The sequence below is a fragment of the Mercenaria mercenaria genome, chromosome 13 (genome assembly GCF_021730395.1).
Source record: "Mercenaria mercenaria strain notata chromosome 13, MADL_Memer_1, whole genome shotgun sequence".
Lineage (NCBI taxonomy): Eukaryota > Metazoa > Mollusca > Bivalvia > Venerida > Veneridae > Mercenaria > Mercenaria mercenaria.
Window position 1 is genome coordinate 68,328,948 of NC_069373.1, and position 13,669 is coordinate 68,342,616.

The following is a 13,669-nucleotide window of genomic DNA, read 5'->3' on the forward strand; positions in this document are numbered from 1 at the left end:
ACAAGAAAGAGAAGCATTCAACTTTGACTATCCATATGTAAAACGTTTTCGTTTTCGCGACGTAAAAATGCGCCATAACCAAAACACAATCATTTACTTATACATGTCTAGTATATCACAGGGAAGTGTCCAAATTACCCATATTTCTACTCCAAACAATGTTGTCATAAATCTATCCACCTTTAATCGAATTATGTGACATAGAAAAATGGCTCGTCTTGAAACCTGTGACACTTAAGAAAAGGTAGCATTACAGCTATTTTTCTATCTACCTAATCTGTTCAGTCATTTATTTAGGCAAAATAACTCTAGATTATAACAAATTAGTTAGATTTTGAACATTCATGTCAGTTCTGTGAAATGCCAACCTACTTCCGTTTTCGATGACGGCAAATAATACAGAATTCGTCCTGAAACCCGTAACATTGTTCACAAATTCGTAACCGAGGCTCATCGGAAAACATTTGTTCGTGTGACCGACATCCCTAGGCGTGACAAAGAAGTACACACTGATAACAAAGTTGTACAGTATATTGATTATACGGTTTATCATGTGTTTATCGAATGCTAACCACCATACTTCCCGAATTCATTTTGTCATTCCGCGATAAGGATAAATGGCGGACGGAAATGATTTAATTGAATTCACTTCTGTCAATGTTGACAGAGGCAGTGCTACTGAATTAACACATTTGAAACGTCGGACTGACAACTTCGAAGAGGTTAGGAATATTCCAAACTTGCCGCATGATAAGGATTACCACATGTTTATATGTTACACCCAAGACAATGCGGAGGATGTGAGAATTATTGTTAAAAATCTGGAAAGAGAAGGGATAAAGTGCTGCTATCATGAACGGGATTTTTTACCTGGGCAACAGGTAATCAGAAACATACACGACTCGATAAATAGGAGTATGAGCATATTAGTGGTACTCTCGGAGAAATTTGTTCAAAGTGGGTACGGTAAGCACGAAATAGAACAAGCATTACATGCCAGTATCGACCAAGAGTACACCATTATCCCAATTAAGATAGAACAATGTGATGTTCCCAAGCTTTTAAAACATTTCACATACATAGACGCTACAAGCGTTGAAGCAACTGAAAGGCATTTGAAAATTCTTGATGCTTTTATATGGAACGGTAAGTCTCTTATTATTTCACGCTTAAGGCGGAGAGATTTCAGTCAGATCTTAGGAACACTAGAGTTTTGATTCTTAATACTTAAATGATATTTAACATACCAAACCACAAGGAAACAAGGATAATGGCCACATTCCAAGACCGAAAGCAGCCCTCTCAAGTTGAAACCATATAGCAGTGTATGTATGGATGTGTACATGTTAACATATACACTAACATAGATAGACGGAATAAAATAGAAAGACAACGCTGACAAAACGAATACATATGGAATGGTCTGGGAAGTTTAAACCAGTTAGTGATGCACCAGTCTTGTATTATAATCCCCACCATGTTCAAAAGTTATAAAAATTATCCACACCAGGTCCTTACAAGCGCAACGATTACAGAAATCAGTTCAATTTCTGCTCAATATCTCAGTTAAAAATGTGATATTGCGACCAAACTTGATACTTATTTAACTGTCTGCGTTCTATTCCATGACTAGAATCTGGAGCAATGATCTTCCCAGCTAGATTCAAGGTCGATCTTTTAGTTACTAAAATGGACGAAATGGTTTCTCTTCGATACTTAAGTTAGAAAAAGGGAATTGGTATTAAGGTAGCTTGTGTAGAGACCAAGGTTTCGATGCATTTTAGGCAAAGAGTCACCGTTTTTGAAACTATACTCAGTAACTTTAGTTAAGAATAAGATAAATTGGTACATAGCTAGCTTACATGGAAAACAAGGTTGCATTTTGGTACTTTATGTCATTCAATGTTCCTAAATATAGAACAATGTCTTTTTCTCAATAACTAAGTTAAGAATCAGGTAATGTCTTCCAGTTAGGTATATAAACTTATTCCACATTGTGAAGACAAAGAATGGTTTTATACTAGTAAGTGCTAACCTTAAATCAATTTGGATACCAAATCGTTGAATCATGTCTTTGGTCCGGAGATGTTGTTCTATGATGCTTATTTTTATATCTCAAAACCATGCCATGGCATCTTCTAAACATTTTAATGATACTTCACGGCAATGAACTGTACGACGTATAATTCCGCATATTGTCAGCATATTCCGGTTCGATGATTTCTCCATTCACGATTTTATGAAAACTTGTCTGCGCATCTTCCGGTAAACCGCTGGTCAGATATTTTTGTTACTTCACAAGAATTTGATTTTTATGGAGTTGAGCTCTGTATAGCTTCGCAATGATTTCGACAGAGGTGTTGCCCTTTAAGATTTTTTAAATAAAAACATTGCAGGGCATAACCTCCTACACGGCTGGTCATTATTCAATATAACTCCACTGCAGTACTTGGTATGAAATGAAGTTGCGCATTTTCCGTCTGAGTTTTAATCATGAACATTCAAGCTCATCTTCTAAACTGCTAGTTTGATTGTGATGAAACTTAACGGTAAAATCATGTTTCATATGTCGCCGTCATGTTCCTGTCGGATGATTTTTCATTGGCCTGCGGGTTGGATTAGGATAAAACTTCACAACACAGTTTGAACAATAATTGTTAATATCAGCTACTAAGGTTTATAATCACACTTCCCCTGTCACGATTTCCCGTATACTTGTCTCTGTTACTTCTACATTCTGTTTTCTAAAAACGCTGTAATATCCAGAATATATGCGTGTGTGCTTGTGTGCGTACGTGCGTGTGTGCGTGTTGAAACATGCGTTTATTTGAAGCTACCCTTCTAGTTTAATTATGTCATGTCTTCATAAATTAACATTATTAGAATAACTGTTCAGACTAGTTAAGTGTCTTAATATATCTTTTTTGTAATAAATATAAAGGTTAAATGAACACCTTTCTCTACCATTTCAGTTTGGCACAGAGATCAAAATGTCGGTACGTTTTAATTTATTATGGCGATGTCCGTCTGATAAACATCAAACAGGATTACACACATAGGTTATCATTATGTAAATAGTACCGTAAATTTGTTATTTTTTCTTGTAAGTAGTTTTCTTATTTTGCCTTTTATAATATACAGTCGAGTCCACTTAATACGAACTCGCTTGATACGAATTTTCGGATTCAACGAACAATGTCCGAATTCCCCGGCCGAGTTCTTCTATTTTCTTTGTAAAATTATTTCGGTAATAGCGAACTCGCTTGATACGAATAATCGGTAGATACGAACACAATAAGCTTAAATATTATACTTTTCCATCTTTTGATACGAATTAATTTTAGAAGTCGGGGCCGTTATAAAATATGTTGAAAATAATAATAATGTCAAGCTTGTGCCGCTTGGTAATTGGACAATGGAGTAGTTCACACCTATTCACAAACAAACACTCTGTCCTTTGTGACTATCATGTCAACATAAAATAATTTAATCAATTAACAGGTCAAGATTTAAAGAGGTGTAAATAATTTTAAAAACATTATTGACGTTCTAGTGTCGATACAGGTAGGCTGTGTCTTCCAAAATATACAAACTTTCATACCTCTTAGAATGCTTGTTATATAGTACAAGCTTCAATGTTGGCGGTGGATATAATTTGGCGCTCTTGACCTCGACCGCACATTAATTTTTAAATTAAAACAGTTTTACCTGTTTTAGTATGACTTTTCTTGAGTAATTTCAATGTTATCTGAATGAATTAACTTAGTCAGTTTAAAACTATTAACTACTTTCATGTATCATAATATTGGAATCTATTCACCATTGATACCGGTGATACTGCCCAAATTGCTCGGACAAATTATCTGGTCATACATTCATTAATACGAATTTCGTTTGATACGAACATATTTCTTAGGTCCGGATGAGTTCGTATAAAGCGAGTTTGACTGTAATATGCTATTTGTTTATCTTTTTAGTTGAGCTAATTTTGCTGTTACAACAATGAAATGAATAGTTTTGATGGACCCCTATTATCATTTATTAATAGTACAATATTAAACATTTGTTTTACAGATACATTATTTCAATGACACTTTACCGATTTTATTTCTTTAAGAAAGCAATGGCTTTACCCTTGAATTTCCACTGAGCAGATGCGAGACTTGTTGTAGATGGTTTTCATTATCACGGATAAAATTTTTGTTTGATGAAGCGAGCCGTCGTAGAATAAGGAAACACGACTTTGAGGTGATCTTTTTATTAATTTTATAGCGTCAATCAACGGCAGTAAAACGATTATTAATTGCTTGGATTTTTATCTGTCGTTGTACAATTACATATTTTAGTAAGAGGAAGAAGGACCGTGACCGAAAGGTACAGGCATCTGACTACGGATCGTTCGGAGTTTGTACGCAGGTGTCTGTCTGTGCCTGAAATAATGAACACAGGGACACCGAGGGATTTTTCCATCATTTGGTTGCCATATGATCTGAACTCCAAACCCAGCAAAGAAACACACAAACTAAAGTAAATGATGCACTGAACCCCGTGCTCATACATTTTATAGCTTGCTAAATATGTTACAATTAAATTGAACAATTTTGACACACTATGTAAAGGTGGTGTATATATAGGACTGAAATTTAGCATCTAATTGAAACTGAAAATGTCTGTTTTTATTGTAGATTTCAGACGAACTTTTGGATGAAATTCAAACGATTGTAAGCGACTCCGTCTACATAAAGTATGCACACATAGTCAACAAATTTACCCGATTGACAACGTTCGTCTTCCTCTTGATGATTCTGCTATTCATCGTTGTGTTGATTACGATATTTCAGTATACATTAGAACCTACAATGAACAAAAAGAAAGTCGCAACTGTAGGCGAAGTTTTTGGTTACGGCTTCTTGTCTCTTTTCATTTTGTGGCTGTGTGTTATTATTGTACACAACTGTGGATCGATCGGAAACTTTAAAAGATGGAAAGGAATGACAAGGGGATTAAAAGAAAGAGTAATTGAATTACATCAGTTTTTCTCTTGTTTAAATTATCCATATGGCCTTGCATTAAGTCAGTTGATAACCTTATACACAAAATAAGATGTAAGAAATATAAGCAGTCAAACTAGATTGCCGTATCTACCTTATAAAAAGTAATAAAACTTACATGCACTGCAATTTACACTATATTCCTTTTTTACGGTGGCTGATTCAGGACATTTCGTTACGTCAAGTTGGTGTGATCGAGGTTTCTGTAGCACATATCGTTTTGTCGCGCTGACGCGTGCACCAAAGCCACAATCTAAACTTCTAAGATTTTGTTATGGCGCTTTAACACCCACGCCAAGGCGATACAACGAAAGCCGCGACATAATGAAATGTCTTAAATCGGCCAACATACTTCTACATATTCTTCCTACCATCAAAAGCAAAATGGAGGTCATGCTTGATGCAATATGAAGTAAAACATTTGAAATACATTACTATTATCAGTTTTATCTGCCTTGCACATCAGCAGTATTCGCGGTACATTATTTTTTTATGTATAATAGATGGATGATTAGGAAATTTATCCGCCAAGCGCGCAGAAATTCGATTATGTCCTTAAATTCGTACAAAGAAATTTTATTTTCGTTCAGGATCTTTACTCAGTTTATTTACACATTCAACTTCTTGATGTATTGTCTTTCATCCAGTCAAGAGCTAATCTAAAATGGACGTTATGGAAGAAAATCAACAGCAAATTTGCAGAGTCAAAAAGACTGGTCATAATTTTCAGAGATACGGTAAACTTCATTTTCATAGAAATTTTACGTCTTGAAACTTCCGAAAACGTTTGTCTGATTCTATTGAGATTAAAGTTATGATAATCATATTTAATTAAAGTTAATGATTCAGGATACTTCTACATTGAACCCCTGTAGGACCGCACGAAGTATTAAATAATACATAGGCTTGACCAAGGACATATTGAGGAATAGTGATAAGAAGAATTGGATGGAACTGAATCAAACTATGCGGCTAAAAGATCATGTCGTTGAGTCATCAAGAATCATTTCAATTCCTTTTGAAAATACGAACAAGAAATTTTTGTTTTGACTCCTATTATGTCAGAAGGAAGTTTGGACATGTTTTAAAGAACAATATTATATATATTTACTTTTCAGACAGTGCTCATAATGAGATATGACTTCAAACCGTGCCAGGTAAGAAATTTTCTTCTGTTTTTTTCATTTGTTTGTTTGTTTTCAAAGTATAGAAACTGTGAATTTATGTAAGTAATGGAAATCATAGACATCTATATTTTATTTATGCTTTTACAGGACTTATTCATGCATAGATGTAATATCAACGAAAGTCTTAAAAAGAAAATGCTACCAACAGAATCGTTGCGGGTATGCACATTATTATTTTATATTCCATGTCACATTTGTTTCCTACAAAATCACATCAAAATCACACTGCTGTGACCTGGTATTAATTACTACTCGTACTGAAAATGAGTTTTACTTCAATAAATACAGCCTTTGTTTCCTTTTTTTCTACCAAAATGTCAAAAATAGATCCACAGTAAATTTTACACAAAAGCTGACCTTAATATATACTTCAGTGGCCATCCCCAAGTAAAGAAAATAGTGTAGTCAGTAGGAAAACCAAACTGATGCAGAGTATCAATGAACAGATAAGTGTAGATATCGACCGGAAGCGGTCAAAATATCGATTTCTTTTCAACCGAATCGTCCAAACCCGATATTACAATTTGCTAAATGTATAAAATACATTAACAAACTATTTTAAGGGTCATTTTAAATTTTAAAGCGACGATACATTATCAACATCTTATTTAAACTTGTTCAGTAGATACATATACAGGCTTTAAATACTTTAATTACCACCCTTTTATCAACTTGATTCCGCAAATAAAGTACAATACCTTAGTAAAATTAGTGTATGCTCCAGGAATACATCCTGGACACAGGAGGTTTGATAAAATCAGAAAGATTGGACAGGAATGAATAAAAACAATGAAAGCGGAGATCGTTATGTTTTATTCTATCATGCATTTTCAGGGGGCATGTGTCATACAATTTTTGCATCAGTATTGTTAACATTGCTATTAATGAGCTTCCTCATCATTTAACATTTTGTCCTATATAAGCGAATCCAAGTCATAATCAGTATATAAAAATGTAAAATTCTTCATGTGGTCACGTGATATCTTCCTCTACCATCAAGAGCTGGACCAGTTGCCATGTGATCTAATTTGAATCGATGTAACTCTGAACACAACAAAACAAACAAAGCTTTAAAAGTGAGAGGAATATCCTTGTCTCCATAATGGCATTATATCACACACAATCTGGGACTAAGGTAGATGTGTGCCATATTGATCGCTTTCTGAAAAGAAAAAATATATTCCTTGTGGAGTTTCGAAACCGCGACGGTGAGGATCAGTGACCTTTACCAGCCGGCCACGGAGACTCCACTTTTATTAGACAGTGTCATATTTCTTGCAAAATGCATTTTGCTTGTTGTCAGTCATGTATCAATATGTATAATGTTATTGAATTAAGCTAAGTACATGTACTTACAAGGTCATGAGAATGTTTAAGTATAGAAATGGGAAATAAATCAATCATATGTATTTACTAAGATAAAGTTACCGTATGACCACATTGACTGCCATCAGTATTCCAAGTTTCATTCCTATTATTAATTATAACTCGAAGAACTAAAAATTCACAAACCTGTATAACCTAATAATAAGCTTCAGTTCACTGAACATAATAAATTCATTTCTTTGACTTAGGGCCAAATTCATTCGGGACTTTCAAAGGAATTATCCGGACAAGATTTTTAGTGTAATACTACTATATCAGATAATGCACGTGTATATCCTAATAATATGAGCAAGTCATTTCGAAATGAAAAATGCCAATAAGCTTCCGACAGTTTCTGAAAACTGTAAGACGATTTATCCCGATAAACATTAATGTGCAATATAAAGCATTCTATTAAGATTTTATTCATGTATATCTACTTAGCTGGGCATAGTAAATATAATTTTTATGGTCTGACTATATGTACAAGTTCATGCTGTAGTGATTTATGGCAGTCATGAAACCTGTAAGAAGTACTTTTAAGCAGCATTAGTAATACAATAACCAAAGTACTGATAGTACAGTACTGATGGAAGGTCATTTATGTTAGTACGTTTATGAAAAGAATCCATTCCAAAAATGGCACAAGCGCTAACAGCGCTTTGACAGTTAGAAACGCAATACATATAAGAATTGATTCGACTAACCATAACATATAATTATATCATCAATATGATAGTGCGCTTGGTGATATGTAAAAAACCCTGTAAATTAAAAAGATGTGAAGTAAAAGGTATGCAGCTGATAGTTATTCATAGTAAATTACTGCGCCATTAGTATATATTCAAAGTATGTTGAACTATATTTTATTTGGCATATGTACTTGTAAGTTCGTGATCAAGTCCATGCCTGCCTCAAAGGTGGGTATAGAGGAGGCCAAATTTTCCGGTCTGTTACTATAAAAAAAGTCAGAGGTGGTAAATAGTATTCCGCATCGAACTACATTGAACAGCGGATAGATACGAAATAGTTGTGATACAGTCTATTCCTGATTAAATTCTGCGCGGTTACATAAATCACCTTCCAAAACCTGCAGGTATAAAGTGCAATGAAGTGTTCCCAGTGTCAGTCGCAAACATTCCTATCTTATAATATAAAGAGAATTGATGGTGAAAGATGCTGATATTGTAACGAAACATGTTCTATGATTTCCACCTATGCTCAGCTCTTTTAAAATAATAAAAGATACTGGCTAATAGTTGGCAGAGGCGGAGACCCCAAGTGTCTATAGTATAGGTGTGCTCATTTGAAAACTATTGAAAGAGATTGTTATTCTTCTTCAAAATATACAGAATTAACTATAACTCCTAAACCGGTACATAGCATAATATCACTTTTTAATTAAACATATCTGATAATTTGGGTGGCTTAGAAATAAAAGCTTTATATAAATAGGAATACTATATTAAAAGTTATTTTGTACTTTAATCGGTTTGTTCTTGACTAGTTGAACAAAGAAAAGAAAGCAAAAAACATATTTTCCCATACCACTGTTGTTATTGTTTTTTTTTTTCAGGCATATGCGAATCGATTATTTAGAAACTACATGAAAGAGAATATAGAAATGTTGTCTGTGAAAAGTGAAACATTTGGGCGGCATACAATGGAAAACGGAGCAAAGTGCCTATGTGAGCTGGTAGAACACTCGATTTTGCTGCAGGAAAATATAGATCCATAACATCACTTGAAAATGACTGCAAGGTCGTAAAAATGTGCTTTACTCTCAAGTTTACATGTTTTGTCGTAAATAACTATCATGCTGTAATGGGAAACAGGAATAAATCATGCATATATTTACCATATATATCCTTAGGACGGCCAGCACATATTTATGCAATCTCGCCAGGCATATGTATGTTTTTGACAACACAGAAAATGACGTCACTCGACCTTCAGCTATTTCCGGAAGTAAATAAAATGAAAGTAGAAATGCTAAACTTGAAAACGAAAGCCACATTTTGATTCGTAGATAGTCAGGGGTCACGCGCAGGGGTCACCCCGTCTATATGTATGCGCGTGGACTTATTCTTTTTTTTTTTTGCTATTGGGGAGCCAATTTTCAGCACTTTATTACGAATTGAAATTACCTGGGCTTTAGTACAGCATGTCAACTTTTAATCTATGAACTGGATAAACACAAATCCCACAGGGGTCCGTAAAGGACCAAGGGTACATTGATAATTTTGGAACATCATCAAATCGCTCAAAATGTCATTTTTGATGTTGTCTGAGAGTGTCAGTATATGCCTCAGATGTAAGATATAACCGTATTTGAGAGCTGCAGACCTAGACATTTCAGAAATATTTTCAAAATAAGTTTCGTGTAGGCTAATAAATGTTGTTTCTACGGAAGCGTAAAAGGGCCATCAGACGCTAATACGTTTTAGTACGTTAAGGCTGCGGAAAGGATATAGGCTGTGTTTTCCTCTATTCTTCGAGTGTTTTTACAGCTTATTATTATATAAAAATACAAGAGTGGCAAACTGTCACAATATACGCTCGTCATTGCAAATTATTTCTAACTTTTAAAATACTACTAGTAGCTCTACTCTACTAACTAAGCAGACTAGTCGTCGGTTTTCTTAATATCGACTAATTAGAGGACTCTAACACCTGAGCAGAAAAGACTACTTGGCTGGTTATCGAACTTGACCAAGATAATACACCCATAAACATTCTGATTAGTTTAAGAAGTGCTCAAGTTATTAAGTGGACACAGTCAATGTTCGAAATTTAAGTGATTCTAGGGACCAAACTAAAGAGAAACTGAAAGTATCCGACCGTAGTTTTCAAACTCGTCCGACATATTACACCCATAAACATTGTGACCAAGTTTGGTGAACATTGGATAAGAACTTGTTGAGTTACAGAGCGGAGCTGCCGTAGGTGATAACATTGTATACATACATTGGCCGTAATACTGTAAACATATTCAATGCTGTTCTTAAAAGTACACGAACAAGCCATAATGGAAATATTGACCTTTACCATATTTGCGTCTCGCGTATCCCAAGACGTGTTTTACCCAGAGCCATGAAACATTATAGCATTGTTGTTCCATCATGTGAACTTGTAAACTTGAGCTTTTGTTTCGGATTTCACTCAGCAGGACCAGACTCATGGCCCTTGACTTAGTCAAAAGCGTGTATAAATGCTCTAAAAATGTGTGTCGTATGTATCTCAAACTGAAGTATTTTACCTAGAGTCATGAAACATTAGAGGATCATTATTCAGCATGTGGATAAAATATGTGAAAAGATCCTTTGGAAGCATAGAACGCAACAAATCGACATAATAGCAGACTCGGTTTGATTGAGTCAGTTCATGAGATGTAATGCATGAAGTTTGCGCCGGGGGTTTTGTTTGGGATTTTACTCCGCCAAACCAGAGTTATGGTCATTGTCTTGGTAAAAGATATGATAGAGGGCTTAAAAGCTTGCGTCGCATAAATGTCAAAACTTATTTGACCTACAGTCACGAAACCATGTAGGAATGATATGCAGTATGTGAAGTTGTGCACCACAGGTTTGGTTTTGTATTTCAGTCTGCATCACCAGTGTTATGATCATTGACTGAGTCAAAAATATGAATTAAATAGCTAAAAGAATGTGTTGCAAGTTTGTTTTACCTTTCACAATCTCTTATTTTTGTTTCTGGATGATGTCTTGTAGTATCTTTTGACATACACAAATGTTTAATGACATTATTAACATTTGTTTTTATCGCTTTAGTGCGCAATGCACCCTTACGAAATAATAGTAAAAAGATGGATTGATAAAACATGTAAGCATGTTCGCACAAGGCAGACATTTACATTAAAGAGTCTGTATTAGCAATAAAATATGATAAAACCAAAATTTATGTGTCACATTTGTCTTCGGGGTTATAAAACAAGGTGATAGCATCGAGTCCCATAACTCTGACCTGCATTTTGGCCAAATTATGCCCCCTTTTGGACTTAGAAAAGTCTGGTTAAAGTTTTGCGTGCAAGTACATACAGCTATTACTTAAAGGCATATAGATTTGAAACTTATTTTTTATTTTTCTAGATCAATTACCAACCTCACTGGGCCAAGTTCCATAACTCTTGACATGTATTTTGGGCAAATTATGCCCCCCTTTGGAATTCTGGTTAAAGTTTTGCGTGCAAGTTACTATCTGCAGAACAAATGCAGGTATTAAATTGAAACTTTACATGTGCCTGGGTTATAAAACTAGTTGATTGCATCAAGTCCCATAACTCTGACATGCATTTTGGTCAAATTATGTCCCCTTTTGAACTTAAACCTTCTGGTTAAAGTTACCAGTTACTCTCTCCAAAACTAATGCAGACTCTATAGATATTTTAACATTTATGTTAATATTTTCCTGCTTCTGGGACAATAATTCGAATAGTCGAGCATTGGCTGTCTTACGGACAGCTTTTGTTATGCAAATACTGAATAGCTTAAATCTATTCACATGTGTGTGTAATCAGTAGTTGTATAAAAATGATTAAAAACACAGATTTACTGGAAAAATATTTATCAAGGGCGTTTCTTCCCTACTTTTCATATTTTTCACAAATGGCGGCCATTTTGAATGATTTTGGCCATTTCGATTTTTTCACTGCCTTTCACTTTTGAATTTAAGATACCATATTCTCACTTTCTTCTAAGTTTTATGCTTTTTCCACAAATAGCACGATTTTTATCCATATGCATGCACTATATTGACAGACTTAATTAACATAGAAAGATATTTTAGAGGTGGTCAATCACATTAAAGCAACATTTAATGACATTTAGTACATTCTGTTGAGAGATTTCTTATATGAACAGAAAGACCCATTACAATTAGATTCCTAACAGAAATTTAAGTTTTATTTTCTTTTATGAAATTTTGTAATTATTTCCCCTTAAATTAATATGAAAGTAATCAAGAAGTGGGCTTTTTTTTCAATTTCAGTATAATTTCTAGTTTGATATTAGCATTTCAACATTTAGAACCAAAAGGCAATGTTTGTACTAGTGTGGAAGTTCTGAATTCAGTTATTTCAAATCTATCCTGGTTGCACAACCAAGATAGGTAGAGGGAGGTAATGATAATTCAACAAACTTGCAATTCTGATGAATTCTTGCAAACAATGTATTTGCCAATGTAAATCTTTGACAGATATAATTGTTTTTGTTGTTTTTTCGTATCATTCCTTACACAATTAATAAAGTAAATTTATTAACTTTATACATATGCTTTTACAAGTAACTCTACCTTGGTTAGGCAGTCAGGGTAGGAAAATAAAGTTTTAAAAACAGCTAGCTGTCTGTTGACAGCGCGCTCCACTATTCTAAGAATTGATCTAAGTATGGGGTCTGATGTAAGTATGGGGTCAAATGGTTACCACAGAATTTCAGACAAAAGAAGAAAAATAGATAAGACAAACAATGAACCTGTATTTATGGAACTCGATAAGCATTGCACTATATGGCAACGTGTGAGCATGATGGTAATCAAGTATTCAAAGTTTCAAAGCCACCATCCAACAGTTTAGACAAACTATGGCATGGTAAGCGAAACCTTAACTAATTTCTATGTCAAAAAAGGGTCATAACTGAAACAAAGTCCTCGTCCTAGTTATGTAGTCTTGCCTACATATGTAGACTTTGATGGTAAACAAATGGTCAAAGTTTCAAAGCCATATGACAAACAGGTGAGACAAAACATGGATTGGAACGAAAAATTTAACTGATTTTCAAGTCCAAAAAAAAGCCATAATTCAGCCAAAATAGTTGACAGAGTTATGTACTCTTGCCTACAGATGGGAATCATGACGATAAACAAGTGTTCAAAGTTTCAAAGCCACATGTCAAATAGTTTTGACAAAACATGGACTTGTATGAAAACTGAACCAATTTCCAAGTCCAAAGAGGGCCATAATTCAGCCAAAATAGTTGACAGAATTATGTCCTCTTGCCTAAAGATGGAGATCTTGAGGATAAGCAAGTGTTCAAAGTTTCAATAGTTTTG

At 34.4% G+C, this 13,669-nt stretch overlaps 1 protein-coding gene across 2 annotated transcripts; it reads left to right on the plus strand.

Annotated features, from left to right (window-relative positions):
• The first annotated feature begins 517 nt into the window (after window positions 1-517).
• Window positions 518-12,696, plus strand: LOC128547993 (uncharacterized). Of its 2 annotated transcripts, XM_053522168.1 has the most exons (8): window positions 520-1,146; window positions 2,973-2,996; window positions 4,118-4,248; window positions 4,686-5,015; window positions 5,699-5,788; window positions 6,170-6,208; window positions 6,326-6,397; window positions 9,180-12,695. In XM_053522168.1, exons 1-8 carry the CDS (start codon window positions 618-620, stop codon window positions 9,339-9,341), a joined length of 1,377 nt encoding a protein of 458 aa, XP_053378143.1. In that variant the 5' UTR covers window positions 520-617; the 3' UTR covers window positions 9,342-12,695. The 2 variants fall into 2 exon arrangements, with proteins under 2 accessions (XP_053378144.1, XP_053378143.1); XM_053522169.1 differs by lacking the exon at window positions 2,973-2,996 and having other exon boundaries at window positions 518-1,146; window positions 9,180-12,696.
• Window positions 12,697-13,669: the final 973 nt, after the last annotated feature.

What these genes read in the sequence shown, in the direction of transcription:
- LOC128547993 (XM_053522168.1), top strand. Translation starts at nt 618, where the DNA reads ATGGCGGACGGAAATGATTTAATTGAATTCACTTCTGTCAATGTTGAC. An exon ending in CAAGGGGATTAAAAGAAAGA is followed by an intron (nt 5,016 to 5,698) that starts GTAATTGAATTA and finishes TCTTTCATCCAG; the next exon opens with TCAAGAGCTAATCTAAAATG. An exon ending in TCATAATTTTCAGAGATACG is followed by an intron (nt 5,789 to 6,169) that starts GTAAACTTCATT and finishes TTTACTTTTCAG; the next exon opens with ACAGTGCTCATAATGAGATA.